The sequence below is a fragment of the Gadus morhua genome, chromosome 12 (assembly GCF_902167405.1).
Source record: "Gadus morhua chromosome 12, gadMor3.0, whole genome shotgun sequence".
Lineage (NCBI taxonomy): Eukaryota > Metazoa > Chordata > Actinopteri > Gadiformes > Gadidae > Gadus > Gadus morhua.
The window spans coordinates 22036966-22054465 of NC_044059.1; the positions used below are offsets into that span (position 1 = coordinate 22036966).

At 43.1% G+C, this 17500-nt stretch overlaps 1 protein-coding gene across 1 annotated transcript in view; it reads left to right on the forward strand.

The window, feature by feature from the left end:
* Positions 1 to 17500, forward strand: part of nlgn1 (neuroligin 1) — a 178500-nt gene that overhangs the window by 67821 nt on the left and 93179 nt on the right. Inside the window, exons 3-4 of the mRNA XM_030373259.1 lie at positions 3237 to 3296; positions 11568 to 11720. Coding sequence (XP_030229119.1) covers positions 3237 to 3296; positions 11568 to 11720 — 213 coding nt within the window. The remainder of the gene's footprint in view (positions 1 to 3236; positions 3297 to 11567; positions 11721 to 17500) is intronic.

The following is a 17500-nucleotide window of genomic DNA, read 5'->3' on the forward strand; positions in this document are numbered from 1 at the left end:
ACCACAACTTCCCATCAACTGGAATGATTCAAATCAATACCCACCCATGCGTAGCATTTGTTTGCACAAAACAAAATGGTTGGGTATGCACTTAGTTCAGGGAAAATTATAGATGCATAATCTCAGATGTATAATGGTACTTGTGTAATGATTTTCAGGAAGGTGTATGCATGTGTAATTTATCTTTCACGATGACATAGGCAGCCACATTCCCAATATACCTATTATCCCTCTTTCATTATCTTCTTTATTTTACCCAAATCAATTCAGAATACAGCAAGTATACCATTTTTCTTCTGAATTATGTATAGTACAAAATATGTATTAAAAGAGCATTCATCCAACAGTAATCTCTCTCTCTCTCTCTCTCTCTCTCTCTCTCTCTCTCTCTCTCTCTCTCTCTCTCTCTCTGTCACACACATCACAGCTCTACGGTTAAACAGTCAGGGATAGAAGTCCTAGCTATGGCGACCCACCAGTCTGCCCACTCCTCCTGTCAGCGGGCCAGTAGGAGCAGACATGTGATGGATGTCAGGTGTGTGTATGTGGGGGGAGGGGGGGGGGGGGGGGGGGGTTGTGGGAGCTCGACCCTAGCTGTCACTTCTACATCTGCCTTCTCTCTTCCCTGCACCCAACTAACCCCTTACCCAAAAGCGTCTCACCAGTGTTAATAGGGAACAGATGTACCGCACGGCGCACAGCGCTAGAACCACCTGTAGCATGCTCTCTGCCCCTCCTCTCCCCTCTGCTCAGCTCCACTCTCTTCTCCTCGCCCTGTCACAAATAAATGTTTTATTTGTGACAGGCGAATAGTATTACTTACTAATGAATTACTCACGCTGTTGTCATTCAACACGACCCATCCCTGCCCTGTTTGGATGAGAGAGTGTTGAAACTATGACAGGTGAAATTGCTGCCTTGCTGGTCACTGGCCATACAAACCATATGGCAAGTGATACCTACCCCCCCCACCTTAGCACTTTAACTTCAACTGGCCAGAAGCTGCATGTTCAGTAACTGTGTTTGACCACAGAGGGCGCTGTTACCCAGGTGCTGTTTTAGTGTTTGATTACTCCAAAGATTGGGACTTGGGAGCAATGTATTAAATATCAAATGAATGGTGTCTCAAAACCTCTTTTCTTTTTTTTCGGTGCCCCTGAATATCTCCATCAGGATCTATGCCAGTGTCCAATCTCACGACAGCTGGTCTTTTCTGCACTGTCTAAGTAATTTTTGGGTAATTGGGGAAAAGTCATTCTTGGGTCTTAGTACAAGCGCTGTGGATAGAAAGGAAATGCTGTCACCAAGCACTGGCTTATCAAATGACAGCGGAGGAGAGACCGGTTGCTGTCGACAACAGATATGATAGTGAATCATCGCTGCTGAAGAAATGGCTGATATAATGGTTTAAAATAGCGCTTTTCTTCATCAAGATAAAGTTCATAATTTATAAGGTGTTAATCCTTCGAGACGGTCAATGTGACTACTATTTGAAATCTTTACACACCGCTGTGTGAATATTGATTAAACTGAATGACCATGCTGACCTGTCTTTGAAGCTGAGTTTATTAAAAATGAATAGCAATTTATTTTTCTCCTCCAACGGTTCTGCCAAAGCATCTAGGGCCTAGGCCATCTGTTATAGTAGAGCCTTTCCCCAGTAGTTAGAATTGTTCGATTCCTAACTTCAGTGGCTGTTTTACACATTCACGGCATTGCTGTGCGAAACGGTATTCCACTGAACGGGTTGGGTGTGCGTAGATATGAGGGCCACCATTTAAATGTGTTTCTTTGTGATGTCTTCCTCCATGATGAAAGGCAAGGCTGCAGCCTAGGCCATGTTTTCAAATGTCAGGGTTTTTAACAAGCATTCAACCTTCTTCTTTCATACGCAGGGCGCATGTTTTATCAAAAAAAATAATGCATGTTGCCGATTACCAAGCCTATCTGTTATTGTGTTCATGAACCGCATGTGTGTTCGCTTGTGTGTGTCCTTGTTTGTTTATGTCTCTCTGTGTTTTATGTATAGTATGGGCGACCGTACGTGAGCTTTAAAGGAGGTTGTTAACGGAGGATGTTTACTGTTGAAATAGAAGGCTATTTTCTTCTGCTTTTCTGAGAGAGAGACAGACACCAACACTAATAAACATGACTCAACCTCCTAACTACTCCTGAAATGTTATATCATACACTTGAAACATGTCCAATAAACTGTCCTATTTCACATATTTAATAACTTTTTCAGATAGATTCTAAAATATATTTGGAAGTGTGAGGTGAGAGGTCAATTTCCACTCCTCGACAATCCTCCCTCTTTGTCTATCTGTTTCCCTCATTAAAATTCCTAAGCATGGATTACTCTGTGCTCGTACATTATGCCTCACAAGCACTTCCCCCGCACTCAGATACACACAGTGAGTTGACTGCTTAACAATCACACTCAGACATGCACCCACACACACAGCCGCACAAACAATCATACAATCGTTACAGTTTGGTACTTTGTTTTGCAATATTAAATTGCATTAATTCATATTATTACAAAAAACAAGGATAAATTAGTAAATCATAATCTTTCCTGTGTACAGTATTAAAAAATATGCATAATAATAAGCTCTCTCTCTCTCTCTCTCTCTCTCTCTCTCTGTCTCTCACTCTCTCTGTCTCTGTCTCTCTGTCTCCCTCTCTCTCTCTCTCTCGATCTATTGACAGAATATTATAATGAAAATTGCTATAATTGCTATGCCTTTACCAATTTCTGTTGAATTGCTTTTTTATTTACAGTCCATCAGCGTTTTACCACCTTGAAATGTGAAAAAATGTCCCTGACATTGGTCCATACTGATGTTACTATGTGTGTCCTGACTTACTCTAAGGTCCATCTGAATCATGTGATGTCAAGATGTGTTTCACTTGCTTAATTCTCTCTCTTCACCAGACAAAACTGATATTTTTTTATCAGCTTTCTCTTTTTTCTTCCTTTTTTTTACCAAAGCCCTCTTTTCTTGAAACTGTTATATTTGAAATGCTAATAAGTACATGCAAAACAGTTCCAGCAGAGCTCGGGAGTGGTCATGTTTTACCACTACTTTGCCCATTCAGTATCGTACTGAAGATTTTTCCCACCAAAAAAAGGAAATATCACGGGTGAAAGATTTTCTTATCTCTTGAGAAAAAAGCCTGTGTGTTCTTTGTCATCTTGTTTTCCTCAATCTTCTCCTTCTTGGTCCTTATAGGTCCCCTTACAAAGAAAAACACAGATGATTTAGGCGATAATGACCGCACGGACGACGAAGGTATTTTTTTTTTCTTCCGGTGCCAAACTGAAAAATTGCATGACAAGGGAAACAAAATGTAACCCTTTTTCCTCTCCATTTTTTTCTCGTTCTTTGATTTTCTTAAATTCTTGTCCTTTTTTTCTAAAAGTGACGGAGGCATTTTGTTTTTGCTCTTTACTCGTAAACTCTCCTTTTTTTTGGCTGGATGTGTTTTGTCCTATTATCCGCTTGGTGTCTAAAGAGTATGTTTACGTGTTCACTTCCAATCATTGACCAATTAATAAACTAACTTGCTGCTTGAATTTTCAATTTTTTTAAATTACATTTGTTTTTATTTTTTTATGTCGCATTTTCGCAGGGAATATGTCAATATACTATTAACCCTTTTAACCATTTACTTTTATTAATTTACACATTTTGCATGTTTGTTCTTTGTTTAGTTTTTCAAATAACGTAAAAAAAAGAAATTCTTTATAACTATTCTTCTTCAGAGTCCCATGCATAGGCTTTCATTAAAATTAGATTTATTTGAAATCAGTTTTAGCTTGGAGTGTCAAACCAAAACGGTGAGCATTTTACAGTTTAATTTAACAAACCAAACACTAATAAATGCCCTGATCTAGAAACAAAAAACGAATATTATTAAAAATCTGAATTCAAAGCCTTCATAAATCGATAAATTGTGTTATTCCGTGGATGGAAGCAGCTTCTTAATTTGAACGAGCGAAACATAAACAAAACAGTAGTACCTGCTTTAAAACTTAGGCTACAGACATAAGTCACACGGCAGTGCCTTTGGAGTACACCCTGCTCTGCTGCTGGGTTCAAAGTGAGCGAGCTTGCTTTGGCAATAATGTATTTCATTATTAAGTGGACAGCGAGTGCCACCCAAACTAACGTTCAGGACAGGCTCACAGAAACAACGTTCACAGTACACGGTCACACACTCGCGTCGGCACAGACCTGGACCCGATCTCACTTTGCGAGAGGAACATATACCGTCAGTATATATATCCTGCTTGCTCATTATACTCCCATCCAACAGCTGCGTCTGTTCCCCCAGATTGAGCCGCCCGGCCCCTCTGTCTGCAGCCAATGCTAAGCCACGCCCCCTTCACATACGAATAGCCCCTCTTTTTTGAAGATTAGTCTTATCAACATCAAAGTGAAACTGGGCCTCTTGTTGCCCTGTCCGACCGTAATGTAACAAGCAGTAAGGGGAGTTCTGTGTAGCTCTGGACCTCCCCCTTTGGATTCCTCCACATTGTGATGCCTGAAGGCTGCTGCTTTTCTGGCGGCCATTTCATTTGTTTGCCTCGTTCCGCTGATTGTCTCATCAATGTTTTTAGTTGAGACGATTTTGGACACTGGCAGCGCACTCGGGGAGGAAGAGGGGCCATGACCCCCTGACCTCTCAACCAATTTCTAACTTTATTTTCCGATTGAAACTTTTTTATATTATGAAGGTCTTGAACCGTTCGCAGTGCACACCAATCAATGCAGCTTTGACCCGATTGTGTATGGTTCAATACGAATACATGTAGCGAGACACCCTCATACGTATATAAATATATATATTTATTTATCTACATGTATTTGACCCTTCTCCGCCAGCTCTTCTGAGAAAAGCAATAAAGATATTACAAAGTATTAATACCCGAGAGCATCCCTGCCCATCATGCTGACCTACCCGCCCACACATATATGCATGGTTGTATACATTCAAAGCTAGTTTACACAACAACCATCAACCTAGAGCTGAATCCTTGCTCTGTATTTGTCAGATTAACCTTGAAATTGAAGAAATTATATAAATCAAAATGGCCGTTCTTTACTCAACGTGATGCCTCTCATCAGAGAGAATAATGCAATCTGCGTCAGTGAAATCAAGGCAATTACACTGAAACCCAAAGCACACGGCAGTGTTGAGACAGACAACCGTTTTAGCATTTTCCGCGTCCACAAAAGACTGTTGCTACATTCATGCTCTGTTTGACTTTGATTTTTTTGACGAGCTACAAACAGAAACCATGATTCGCACACTGCTGTCTGCTTTTGGACAACCGGAACCCACAAATGCTCCTTTCTTCGGTGATTATGAAGCGCGGTTGAAGCCATTGCGAAAATAAACTCCTCTCCCTTTGAACTAAATTGTATTTACAATCTACGAACACTCGCTCACACAAAGAAAAACTAGCCGACGCTGGATCTCCCCTTAAGAGGCGGCCTGCTATCGAGAAGCAGCACCTGGAGCGCAGCATCCTTGGTTGAAGACGGAGTCCTGTCCCCGGACGGCTGCCGCTGTGCAGCATTCACAGCAGCCAGAGCAGCCCTAATCAGGCACCTCTGCTGTATAATGCATCCACCAAAACTGCAATCACATCCAAATGAGGCTTAAGAACAGCCAGATCTCTTTGATGTGCGCCGCCATGCTGTTTTTCCTTTGGAGTTGACGTGGATGCTGTGTAGCATGTGCGCCCAACACACAAATACACAAATACACACACATACATTACGTACACACACATGCAAGTAAATATGCACACACAGATATACACACATACACAAACGCACATCTCTGAAAGATGGTAGCGTGTGTGCACTCACATGCAAGCTCGCAAACACATTCAGAGTCGAACATGCAACACACACACACACACACACACACACACACACACACACCAAAACAAACACAGTGTGGCCCACATTAGATGGATTCCTGAATTAAAAGTTTTACCCCACAATGTTTTTAGTTTTACACGTGCACATACACAAGCACACACACACACACACGCATGCACATACACTTCAAGGCATATTCCGAGGGCTCAGATAGCTTTTAAATCCCACCTTTCAGCGATACCATTGGGCTCCTAACCTTTGACCCCCTTGTTGCCTTGGTGATGCTAAATCTATAACCGGTCCAATTTCTTGACCCCGCAACATCACAAAGTTCTATTTATTGAATTGTTTTCTTTCGATCTCTTTATGCTCCACAAATCTGGTGCTTGTAATCCCTTTGTATCCGGAACCAAGATGTTCACAGTACACTTCCCGAGAGCTGAGGATTTGTGCAAAGCGGGTTTCTTTTTTCATTCATCGTTTTAAAAAATGTGTTGACTGGTTAATGGACTAGCATAGACTGGAGGGATAAATGTGGATATACTGCAATGGAGACGTGCCAAGCTATGCTTTGAACGGTGCTCATAGCCTCCAAGACCTCCTGGGTCTCCCACCCTCTCAGTATCACACATAATACAGCAACATAAATATAGGGTGGGGGAATTAAAGACAGTGGACGAACACAGCAACATTATTTTATCAGAATGCATTATATCACTAGCAGCAAGTTGTTCTATATTTGTTGTTAACCTGAATATACTTTTTTCACAAGCATTAAGCAAGGGTACACTACATGACAATATTAACCCATGTACCGTTTTTTTTTTATTGCATTTGTCTTTATTATTTACATTCAGCGTCACATTCATTGAAACCAATTGCCTATTATTTTTATAGCCTTAATGAAATTATGGAAATAGATGGCCATCTGTGCTTCAGAAACACAAATCCCATATACCAATGCCAGGCTAAATATAAGACAATTTCTATAACGCCAGAAAAGAGGTGCAGGATTCTGAAGAAACCTTGAAAAGGCACAGGATCGAAAATGACCGTTGACTTCCTATCTGCAATGGACCAAGTCCATAGGAAGAAAATACAAATCTTTAATTATAGTGGTGATCTCCATGAAAACACTCACACACAAACACAGACGCAGTCATGCACACACAGCATATAATTTTGCTATTTGCTCTCGTTCTCATTTAAGAAAAGCCCTTTCCTTGAGATAAACCAACCAAATGTTTGCGCCATTTCTTTTTTTCAGTTTGTCCGCATTTTTCAGCAATGTTTAACCAATTTTGCATATTTTTCCTCAAATCTACTCCCACCATCAAAAAGATGCACAATGTTTTATTCACAACATAGTTGTGTAACTTCGTGTAAATTGACTGCAGCTTGTTTTTACCCTCCGTTCACTTCATTAATAATGAGTAAGTTAGTTTGATTCGACCTTTGGAAATAGCTTCCATGGCAACGTACATGTTGTTCATAGTGGTGGACTGCTATGTAAGCGGGATAATGTATAGAACGTCGCCGGTCATTATCGAAAATAAGCCCCTTAAGTGCAAAGCAAGACACCTCCGCTTCGCGTCGGTGTCCGGTTCGCCTTGTCGGGGCTTATTTTCCCGATAATGACCGGCGATCTTTACATTATCCCACTATTTACACGGCTACTTGCTTGATCAGCAGAGAAAAAGTCCAAAGACATTGACATCACTTAGCAACCGAGTACGCTGGGGTTGATAAGATACCGGACTACTTGCGTAGTGTTACGAAAGACGGCAAAAAAAATCCACTTTCCTTGACTACAGTCAATTATACTTAGCAACGGTGAATTATCAAAAAAAATTCACCGCCGGAAGTTATGAAGGGCCCGTGCAAGTGAACGGAGCGTTCCACGGCATTGAAAAGAACCGTGTAATAATCAGAAATAATATACTATAGAATGCTCGAACCAATCAGAATCGAGTATTCAACAAAGAATGTGTTTTATTTGCAGAATCTAACAAAAAGGCTATTCACACTAATAGTAAGCCCACATGCCTCATTCATCCATTAAAACAGGTAGATACATGCATCGACTTAAAGTCGTACATGCATCCACACACACATTATTATTATTATTATTACAGTCTGTGCACACTGTAATCCAACCTCCTCTTACCGACTCCAATGTCATTAACATTATTAATCATCATGCAAGTCCTTGTAATGATTGTTGTCGTCTCTGTTGTCACATTCATTACTGCCTCTCACATTCCTCATCATTTTAACATTTATCCGTTGATGGGAACATCATCATCGCCCTCTCCAATGACCCTGTCACCATCACCTTTACATCAGCATTGTTTCTGTCTTCATCATTTGTCCGGTCCTCTCCTCTCCTCCCTTCTGCTCCCCCCCCTCCGTTCCTCTCCTCTCTTTATTCTCCCCTTCTGCCCTCTACTCCAACCATTTCCTGTCCTGTTGTCTCCCCTCCTCTCCTTTCATCTCCTCTTCTCTGCTCCCCCTCTCCCCACTCCTCCCCTCTTCTCTACACTCCTCGCATATGGTCTCTCCTCTGCATTCCTCTCCTCACTTCTTCTCCCTTCTCCATTCCTGCCGTGTCTTCTCCTCCCCTCTCCTCTCCTCATTTCACCTCCCCTCCTCCCTTCTCTCCTCCTCATATCAGCGCCTGTCCTCTCCTCTCCTCATATCACCTCACTACCCCTCCTCATATCACCTCACCTCCTTCCCCCCCTCTCCTCTCCTCATATCACATCACCTCTTCTCCTCTCTTCTCCTCTCCTCTCTTCATTTCCCCTTCCCCCCTCCTCTACTTATTTTTGCCTTTTCTCCCCTCCTCTCCTCTCCTCTCCTCGCATCCCTTATCCCCCTCCTCTCTCCCCTCCTCATTTCACCTCCCCCCCCCCCCCCCCCCCCCCTCTCCTCGCCTCATGTCAGCTCCCCTCCTCCCCACTAAACTCCGCCCAATCACTCAATCAACCCTCCACCAAGACACATTGGTGCAATAATTGACTCCACTTCAACATTGTGGCCAACTGGCATTTGTCACATGGAAAAACACATACACAAACACACACACACTTGGCATTGCCGTGATAGTATTCAGCCAGTCCCCCCCCCCCCCCACTTCTATTGAGTGGAGGGATATGATGTACACAGCGCCCCATTCTGCCCATTTCAAAGCAAGCGAAAAAAAAGAAAGAAAGAAAGAAAGAAGCGGAAAACCATCAGCAGGATCCCCTCAAAGAGCAGTGGATGGAAGTAGGGTCAAGGGTGGGGGGGTTGAGCTATGAATAGGAATCCCAAGTTTCAAATCAAGCCTGTTACCGCATTTCCAAACTCACAGACAACATGACCTGAATTCTGGAATTAACATATCGTATGTGTAAACAAGCAATGGGAACAAGCTCTCAGACACAGACAATATGCCTATAGGCAATGTGTACCGTCTCTTAATATACACTTGAATGCGGGCCGACGGATACACATACCTGTTTCAGCATTCAGGGATATATTGTATGTGTACAAATACTATGTTCGTTAGAGTCAGGTTTGCAGCTTGTTAATAGTTTTTTTAACAAAAATCTGTGAGAAATGATGTAATTCCCCAACAATAAGTGGGTAAATACAGTTTAATCTTCAGTGCAGAGGTCTTTTTAGAAAATGTATTTCTCTTCCTCCTACCATAATCAACATGGGGTCGAAAACAATTAATGAAGCATCATGTCAATATGAGTTTCCTTCAACAAAACCTGAAATTTCCTGAAGTTCATCTGACGTTGCGTTCTGTTTGAAAGCCTAGATACTGACATTGTTAAGGTACGGCCACACCAAACGCGCCTAACCTGCCGCTTGATCATTGTGTGTCACAAAAATAGGTCAACGCGCCTAACGCACCTAACGCGCCTAACGCGCCTATGCAGCTAGATGAGCCCGCCCAAAACCTTTTTTTCCCCCGCTATTTTTCTTTTGCTCCACAAACAGGGCTAAGATCACCACCATCGCTGCGCTGTCTTTGTTGTGGGAGTCCGAGGAACGTAGGAAAACACACTGAAACGATGACTTGGTCGTCCATGTTCTTTCTGCTTCTGTGCGTCCTCCATCTCCCTGCCATTGACATTGGGTCAAGCTCAACGCTGATTGGCTATCGCAGCTAAGCGTCACGCGTAGGAGCGTAAAAAGTTAAATTTTTTGAACTCCGCGCGTAGGTGTGTTGGGCGCGTTAGGTGCGTAAAAACGCTAACGCGCCTAACGCCTTGTGCCCACTGCACCGTCAGTCAAAGGACGTTGGAAGGCGTGGCTGACGGATGGGGGAGCTTTCCAGGGTAGTCAGAGCCCGAGTAGTGTCACAGTGCTTAAATTTGCATACGGAATCTGATTGGATGACGGATCCGTCGCTGCCGGAAAAGTTTAAAATTGTTGAACTTTTCGATGGTGCCGAAGGCTCCAACGGAGCGCACGGATCCACAATGCATTGCGTGTCCGTACCCATTCAAAGTCAAAGGGGATCCGTCAACGGACGGTGTAGCGGGCACGAGGCGAAACGCACTGCTTTAGCGCGTGTAACGCATCTACGCGCCTAAACCAATGGTTCCCTATGTAAAAATGCTGATTTTCTGCTCCTCTTACGCGTGCAACGCGTTTGATGCGGCCGTAGCTTTAGGCATTGTTTGGTCTCTAAACGCAGAGCGCATGTTTGTATAAGATCAGAGCAGTCAAAGGTCCCACAAAAAAACTAAAAATAATTCAAAAAGTTTTTCAATCCAAACTTACAGTGCATTTAGCCCATCAAACCTTATATATTGATCAATATGCACCACCTTTGCTATGCCAACCCGACACACCCTATCCGTCTCAACTTTGTATTGACAATGAAACAAACAATACTCCCACTTACTTTTATTGATGTGCTATGCAGTAATCATAGAGGTGGAAACAATTAGGTATTCATTGAAAATGTCAGGGCATGAGCGCTTTACAGTTCGACTCCAGTATTCAGTGGATTTGTTTCTCAGCACGTTTACCAGTCAATGAAGTATATCATGACAGCTGAAAAGTGATTTTTATGTTTACCCCAAATAAACTGGAAAAGTTTTAAATAGGGTGAACCGTGTTCATTAAAGTGTCAGAGTGTGCTGTTTTTAATAGCTTTTCATACCTAGTGAATCAAGCTACTTCAATTTCTTCATCAAATGACATGTCGGAATTGCCGCAAAATCTTTTCTGACAGTTTGCCTAATGAAAACCAAAATCAGACCCACTCCTATTAAATATCCCAGTTTGTTAATATCTGAATAGCATAATACATACAAAAAAATGAGCTGTATTTCCCATCAGCGAGAGCATGTCACGCCTCTCATGGTCGGTGGGATTAAGGTTTGACACTCCAAACTAATGCCGTCTCAAAACTAGAAGGACGCTGTGGCGAGATGACTTAAAAAATAAATAAAAAAGGTAACAAAATGAAGGAGAGGGACTTACCATTGGCAAACGTAAACTACAGTAAATGACCTCTCGGGGCTGTCAACTGCAATCTGCTGTCTAATCAGTCTCCCTCTTTTCCTTTCCTACCTCCCTACCTCTCCCCCTCGTCCGGACCCATCCTTCCGACCCCACCCCACCTCCATCCGCCCATCCCGCCGGCCTCCACCCGACCAGACATTCGGGAGAGCGGGAGCCCCAAGCCCGTCATGGTGTTCATCCACGGCGGCTCCTACATGGAGGGTACCGGCAACATGTTTGACGGGAGCATCCTGGCCAGCTACGGCAACGTTATCGTGATCACCGTCAACTACCGCCTGGGCGTTCTAGGTAAGGCGCTGGTCCTTGTGGTCTCCGGTCGTCACCGTGTCATATGCAGAGTTTGGAGTTCGAGCTACGCTGGCCCCTGGCTGGTTCTTTCTTCCTCTGTGGGGCCACCATTTCGCTGACCTTTTGTGGCTTCCTGTCTGGTTTCCTTTTATGTCTGGTTTCCCCGAAAGGTTTCTCTGAACAGCTCTGTGCATCACATTGCTCTCTCAATTTGCTTCTTCTGTGTCTCTTAGGATGGCCAGAAGCCATCGCTACAATGATCTACTGCTTGGTTCATGACTGTCTTTGTTTACCGTTACCTTTGCTTGGTTAAGATTGGTATCAAATGAGACAGCAAGGATTTTTTTCCCCAAATCAGTCTGTATGCATGGCACTGACCTACGAACTTATGCGCTGAGAAACTGTTCACCGTTCATAAACCGCTTCGCTGCACGTCGGCACAAACAGGTGGTGTTTGTGCTTAGATTAGCATCCATGTATCTGTGTTTACCCCCCAGGCGATGAGCAGAAACATGAAGCCTCACTCCACTGAACTTGTGAAGCATTTGTGTGTCTGCAAGTGCCTGACAGATTGTGTTAGTATGTGTGTGTGTGTGTGTGTGTGGGGGGGGGGGGGGGGGGGGGGGGGGGGGGGGGCATGTGTGTACGTGCGTTGGCGTGTGCGTGGGTTGGGGCATTTGTGTGTGTCTGTGTTACACACATGTGAATGCAGAGAGGAAAGGAAGGGGTGTGTTTGGGTATTTTCTATTTCTATCAATACTACCAGTTGTGTTCAATTATAATTTAGGCTTCATTTAACCCGATTAGTTCCACTTTGTCCTAAGCAGACATAGCGAGAGGAGCGTTATTAATATCACAGTAACATGAAACCATTCATAGATGGCTGAAAAAGAAAATCAATACTCCCTTTCTGACTACGTTCATTAAGCCTTTTGGAGTGTGCACGAACAAATCTTGATAAAAGAGTAATCTCCATTTAAGTGTATCTACGTACATATTTTGTGCTGGATGGATATCAACCACTCACAGCCATAACCCACATTTTAATCTCCTCGCAGAAGTCATTCCCTCAGGAAGGCTGCTTGTCGGGCACTTAAATGACGGCATTGAAATTGGTTTTATGTTTGATATTTGAAATATCCTTGCATGCACCGGGTCAACAACCTTAAGTAGAATTATAAGAGAGGATGTTCTGAAGATGACAACCCACTTTACAACAAAATTACTGCTTTGAGTATCCAACATAGGGTCTGACTGTAGAGGAATACATCTGAAAAGTGAGAAGAAGAATTTCGAACTGAAAAATGGCGGTTATTGGTCTGAAAGCAGCAATACACCAACACCTTATACAAGTGGCTAAATCTCCAACGGAAACCTTGCGGCTATGGCTCCACTTCTGTAATTTACTCTGTTGGTCAGTACAACACTTGGTTGCATGCTAATACTCTGCTGGCACATCTATCCTCCCATTCTCAAGACCATAATCTGTCTTTTGCGTGTGTGTGTGTTTGTGTGGGCGTGTGTGTGTGGTGTGCAGGCCATTATTTGCTCTAAACATGTAGACCTGGTGACATTTGGCTGTATTTATGGGCTAAGGGTGTCGGCAACAATGGATTTAGCCACAGGGCAGGTATAAGGTATGCTACTGTGTTTGTGTGTGCAGCGTGCATGTGTGTGTGTGTGTGTGTGTGTGTGTGTGTGTGTGTGTGTGTGTGTGTGTGTGTGTGTGTGTGTGTGTGTGTGTGTGTGTGTGTGTGTGTGTGTGTGTGTGTGTGTGTGTGTGTGTGTGTGTGTGTGCAAGTGTTTCTGCTGCGATTTTAATGGTAACATTATGTTTGCCATTGCAGAGAACAGCCCATAAATTCATGAGTGTACTCAACCCTCTCTGGATAACGGTCACTCGAGTGTATATGTTGCAGTGACTCAAATATTAAATATAGGAATATCTCAGACGTGCATCAATAAGTACATATACAAATATAGGTTATTGATGCTTATAAGGTTATTCTTCCCAACGGCAAAAAAAAGCAATACATTATAGTCTAGTAAACAAATGTCTAAAAAACACAGTAGAACTGTAGTATTATTAGGACTAGTAGTAGTAGAAGCTTCCACTCAAGTTGTGTCCCTCTTGTGTATATATCTGAGGGCCAATCACCGTGGTCAGAAAGACATCCATCTTCCTTGAAGCATTGCTTAACATTGTGACGTGCGTCAACAACAACCGAATGTGTGTTGCTGTGTATCAATATTTCCTTCTGCTGCATTGGAGCTGCAGTGGTCTGGAGTGTGTGTGTGTGTGCCTTTAAGAGCTGGCCTTGGCTGTGTGTGAGTTTGTTTCGCTCCGGCCAAAAGCTTTAATCACGCTGATTGATGAGGTGCATTTCCCTGACTCAAACCTTCTCCAAATACCACTTCCATTCCGGCCATACATCAGCCCCCACCAACCATTCATCAAGCCTCTGATTGTTTTAAGATATACCTGCAACCAGTAGAATATCCATTTCTCTGTGTGGCGTTTCACCCAAAGCCACCTTACATCTACCTTACATCGCCACACTGATTTTGCGGAGGCATAATTCTTGAATTCCCATTGACAACACAATATAGACAAAACACGCAAGGTATACTCAAACACTCAAACACACACACACACACACACACACACACACACAAACACACAACCACAATCACACACACAAATGCAACAGCACTTTCCGATTTTGTATTCAAATTCAAACTTTGCATAGTTGGCGTTCGGAGACTCTCCGCCCATGCAGGCGGTATCTCTGTGTACTCCAGCCAAATATCACGCTCTCCAACTTAGTCCCTCTCTCTCAACATCTCTCTCTTTCCTGCCTCAATATTTAGCTTTGTGTGTATTTTGGTGTCGTCTGACCTTGCTGTATTTACTATTTATTGAGTGCTAACTTTTTTTCGGACTTCTATTCTCTCCGCTCGCAACGCATGATCGTCGGCACAGAATCCGTGTGATTCAGTTGCACGCCAGCCCGACCCCCTGCACTGCCGCCCTCACTCCATACTAATTCTAGTCCTCTCGCTCCCATACCTCTCCTCTGCCTTCAGCCTCTCTTCACCCCCTCTCTGGCGTCCGTCCCTCCCCCTTGAACACCAACATCTGTAGCTGCGGAAAAAATTTCACCCCAGTTTGATGGAGCCTTTATTTTAAAACTCCAGGGTTTTTTCTGTTTAATTTTCCTTATTGCGGTTGTTCTTGAATGCACAAATACTAACAGTCATGCCTGCGTCCACACCTTAAATAAAAAAAAGACCCGACTAGTGGTAATAGGGTATTCTCGACATGCTTTCAAGTTCACAGCAGGGGTGCTCAACCTAAACCATTGGGCCAAGGGATCCCAAATGGTTCTGCATGACGGGTTTAGCATGACTTGCGCCGTGGGCCATATCGTAGCGCAGCGGGGGAGAGAGAACGTGCCCTCTCCCCAAAGTGGCTGATATCGTTCGTAAACGTGTGTGTTGTGTTTTTGTGTGTTGGCTTCACACAATGTCACAGTTGCAGGCAGTAATTCCATGTTACTGCCGTGTGGTGGTGCACTGCATGGCCGTTGGTATTCTTTCTCAATGGAGTAGGAAGGACCCTGCGTTACCCAGGGTTGTGCTTGGTGGGAGAATTAGCCTCAGCCTAGTGGATGGATGGGGTTTGGGATAGATTGATTAACTAGACGCTCAATGGCCACTTCAAGACCAGCAATCTTTTCATCAAAATCCTTTCTTTACAACTCCATATGAACGTATGCATGTGGTTTCCAGACTCTTTACTATTCTCTATGTACCGTTTCCATTCGGTCAACTTCTGCAGATGTGTCCATAGGTTTGGCCTCGCAGGCTATTAGACGCACCTCAATGCACTGTGTGTGTTTTTTGAATGGTGTCGCTTTAGCTCAATGTTCTCCTGCATTTGCTTTTGGATGGCAGCAGCATCAGTAAATGAGCGTTGAACTGAAAAAAAATGTCTGGCTTAGCCAAGGTGCTTGTAAACAATGAGTTGTCACTTTGCTTGGACCATGTCAGCCAAGGCGTTGGCCGAGCAAGGCAGAAGGTGAGTATAAACTGCAATATGTGATCTTTCTACCGGTGTATCAGGGACAGAGATAAAGCCGCCTACAATGCGCACATTCTACGCATGCCTCTAAGCTATGTACATATGAGATGGAAAAATGGATGCAAATAAGGGATCAACCAGTCACAGTGTTTTATATACGGTCTACTATCACTTATGCTGGTCACAAAATTTACATTTTCTGTCTGACGGCTGCTATAATTAATCAAATTAATAAATGTATTATATGTACTAAAGATATCTGGTATCGGAAACGGTATCGGCCAGCAGGTTTCGGCAAAAGGGCTGAAAAGGAATCATCCAAAAAGTAATCCAGTAGGTGCATCCCCCATTCAGATGTACAGTATATGTGCCGGCTGTGTGTTGAGTGGTCAGTGTCCGCACTCATGAAATATTCATGGAGACAGCTCGCTTTGTTGCTAAAACTTTTGGGTGTTGCATGTGGTTTCTTCCAGCCTGACCTCTGAGTCTCAAAAGAGTAATCCTTCTTTTCTCTCTGCATGACGGCTGATCCTAATCAAAATGATATCCTCCTGCGCTATGGTCGCTACTAACTAAACTAATTGTACTCAGAAACTAAGGGGTCGCCACCTTTATGAAATTTAAAAAAACGGGAGTCATCGGCATTGTACATTTTTCACACCATACAAAAAAGGAGTGACTAGTAATATAAAAAAACACGGTAGCCCAATATCCCTGTAGCTTGGCAACAAGCACAGGACACACACACACGCAAAGACACACAGACACACACACAAGGACACAAGGACACCAAAACACGCACACAATCTGGAAGTCAAAAGGGCATGGAGCTGTTGTTTAATTACATCGCTCAAGAAACGATTTATGATGAAAAATGTATCATATAGTTCCTAAATGTGCTTAATTCGGAGGGATTAATTGTATCCTGCATTAACCCATAGAAGAATGCAACATGATGCTCTCCATTATGGAACCATTCTGATTCAAATTGGTGGGAGCCCCTAAAACAAACTAACATACTAACCATTACTAATATGTACTACTAACCAACCATGTGTTGTAGTTGCTGTTGTAAATGCTAAATACTTTGTGTCCAAATCACAACAACAATCTATGTACTCACGCTTTCAGCATTCCCGCATGGAGAAAATGACCTACTGCATGTTCTCGAATGCTTGATGAAATGGATGGGCTGACAGACGGATGGATTCATTGGTGGATGGACGGATGATGAATGAATGTTATCTTCATTTATGCATTACGTATTTTGGATGGGTGGATGAACGAGAAATGTTGATGGATGGATGGATGATATATTTTGGATGGATAGAATATGTTTTTTATGGATGGATGAATGTTATATTTTGGATGGATGGATGCTGTATTTTAGATGGAAGGATTAAGTATTTTGGATGGATGAATGATGTATTTCAGATGGATGGATGGATGATGTATATCAGATGGATGGATGGATGATGTATATCAGATGGTTGGATGATGATTTATTTTCAGATGAAAGGATGACGTATTTCAGATGGTTGGACACTTTGCCTTGCAGGGCAGCTCCGGGGGTAGATGGAGCGATGGCTAAAGAAACATCCATCTCTGTCTTGGAGTCCATGATTACGCCCCTCCACCACACAGCTACCACACTGTTCTCTGCACGCACATGTGAGGGTGTGTTTGTGTATTGTGG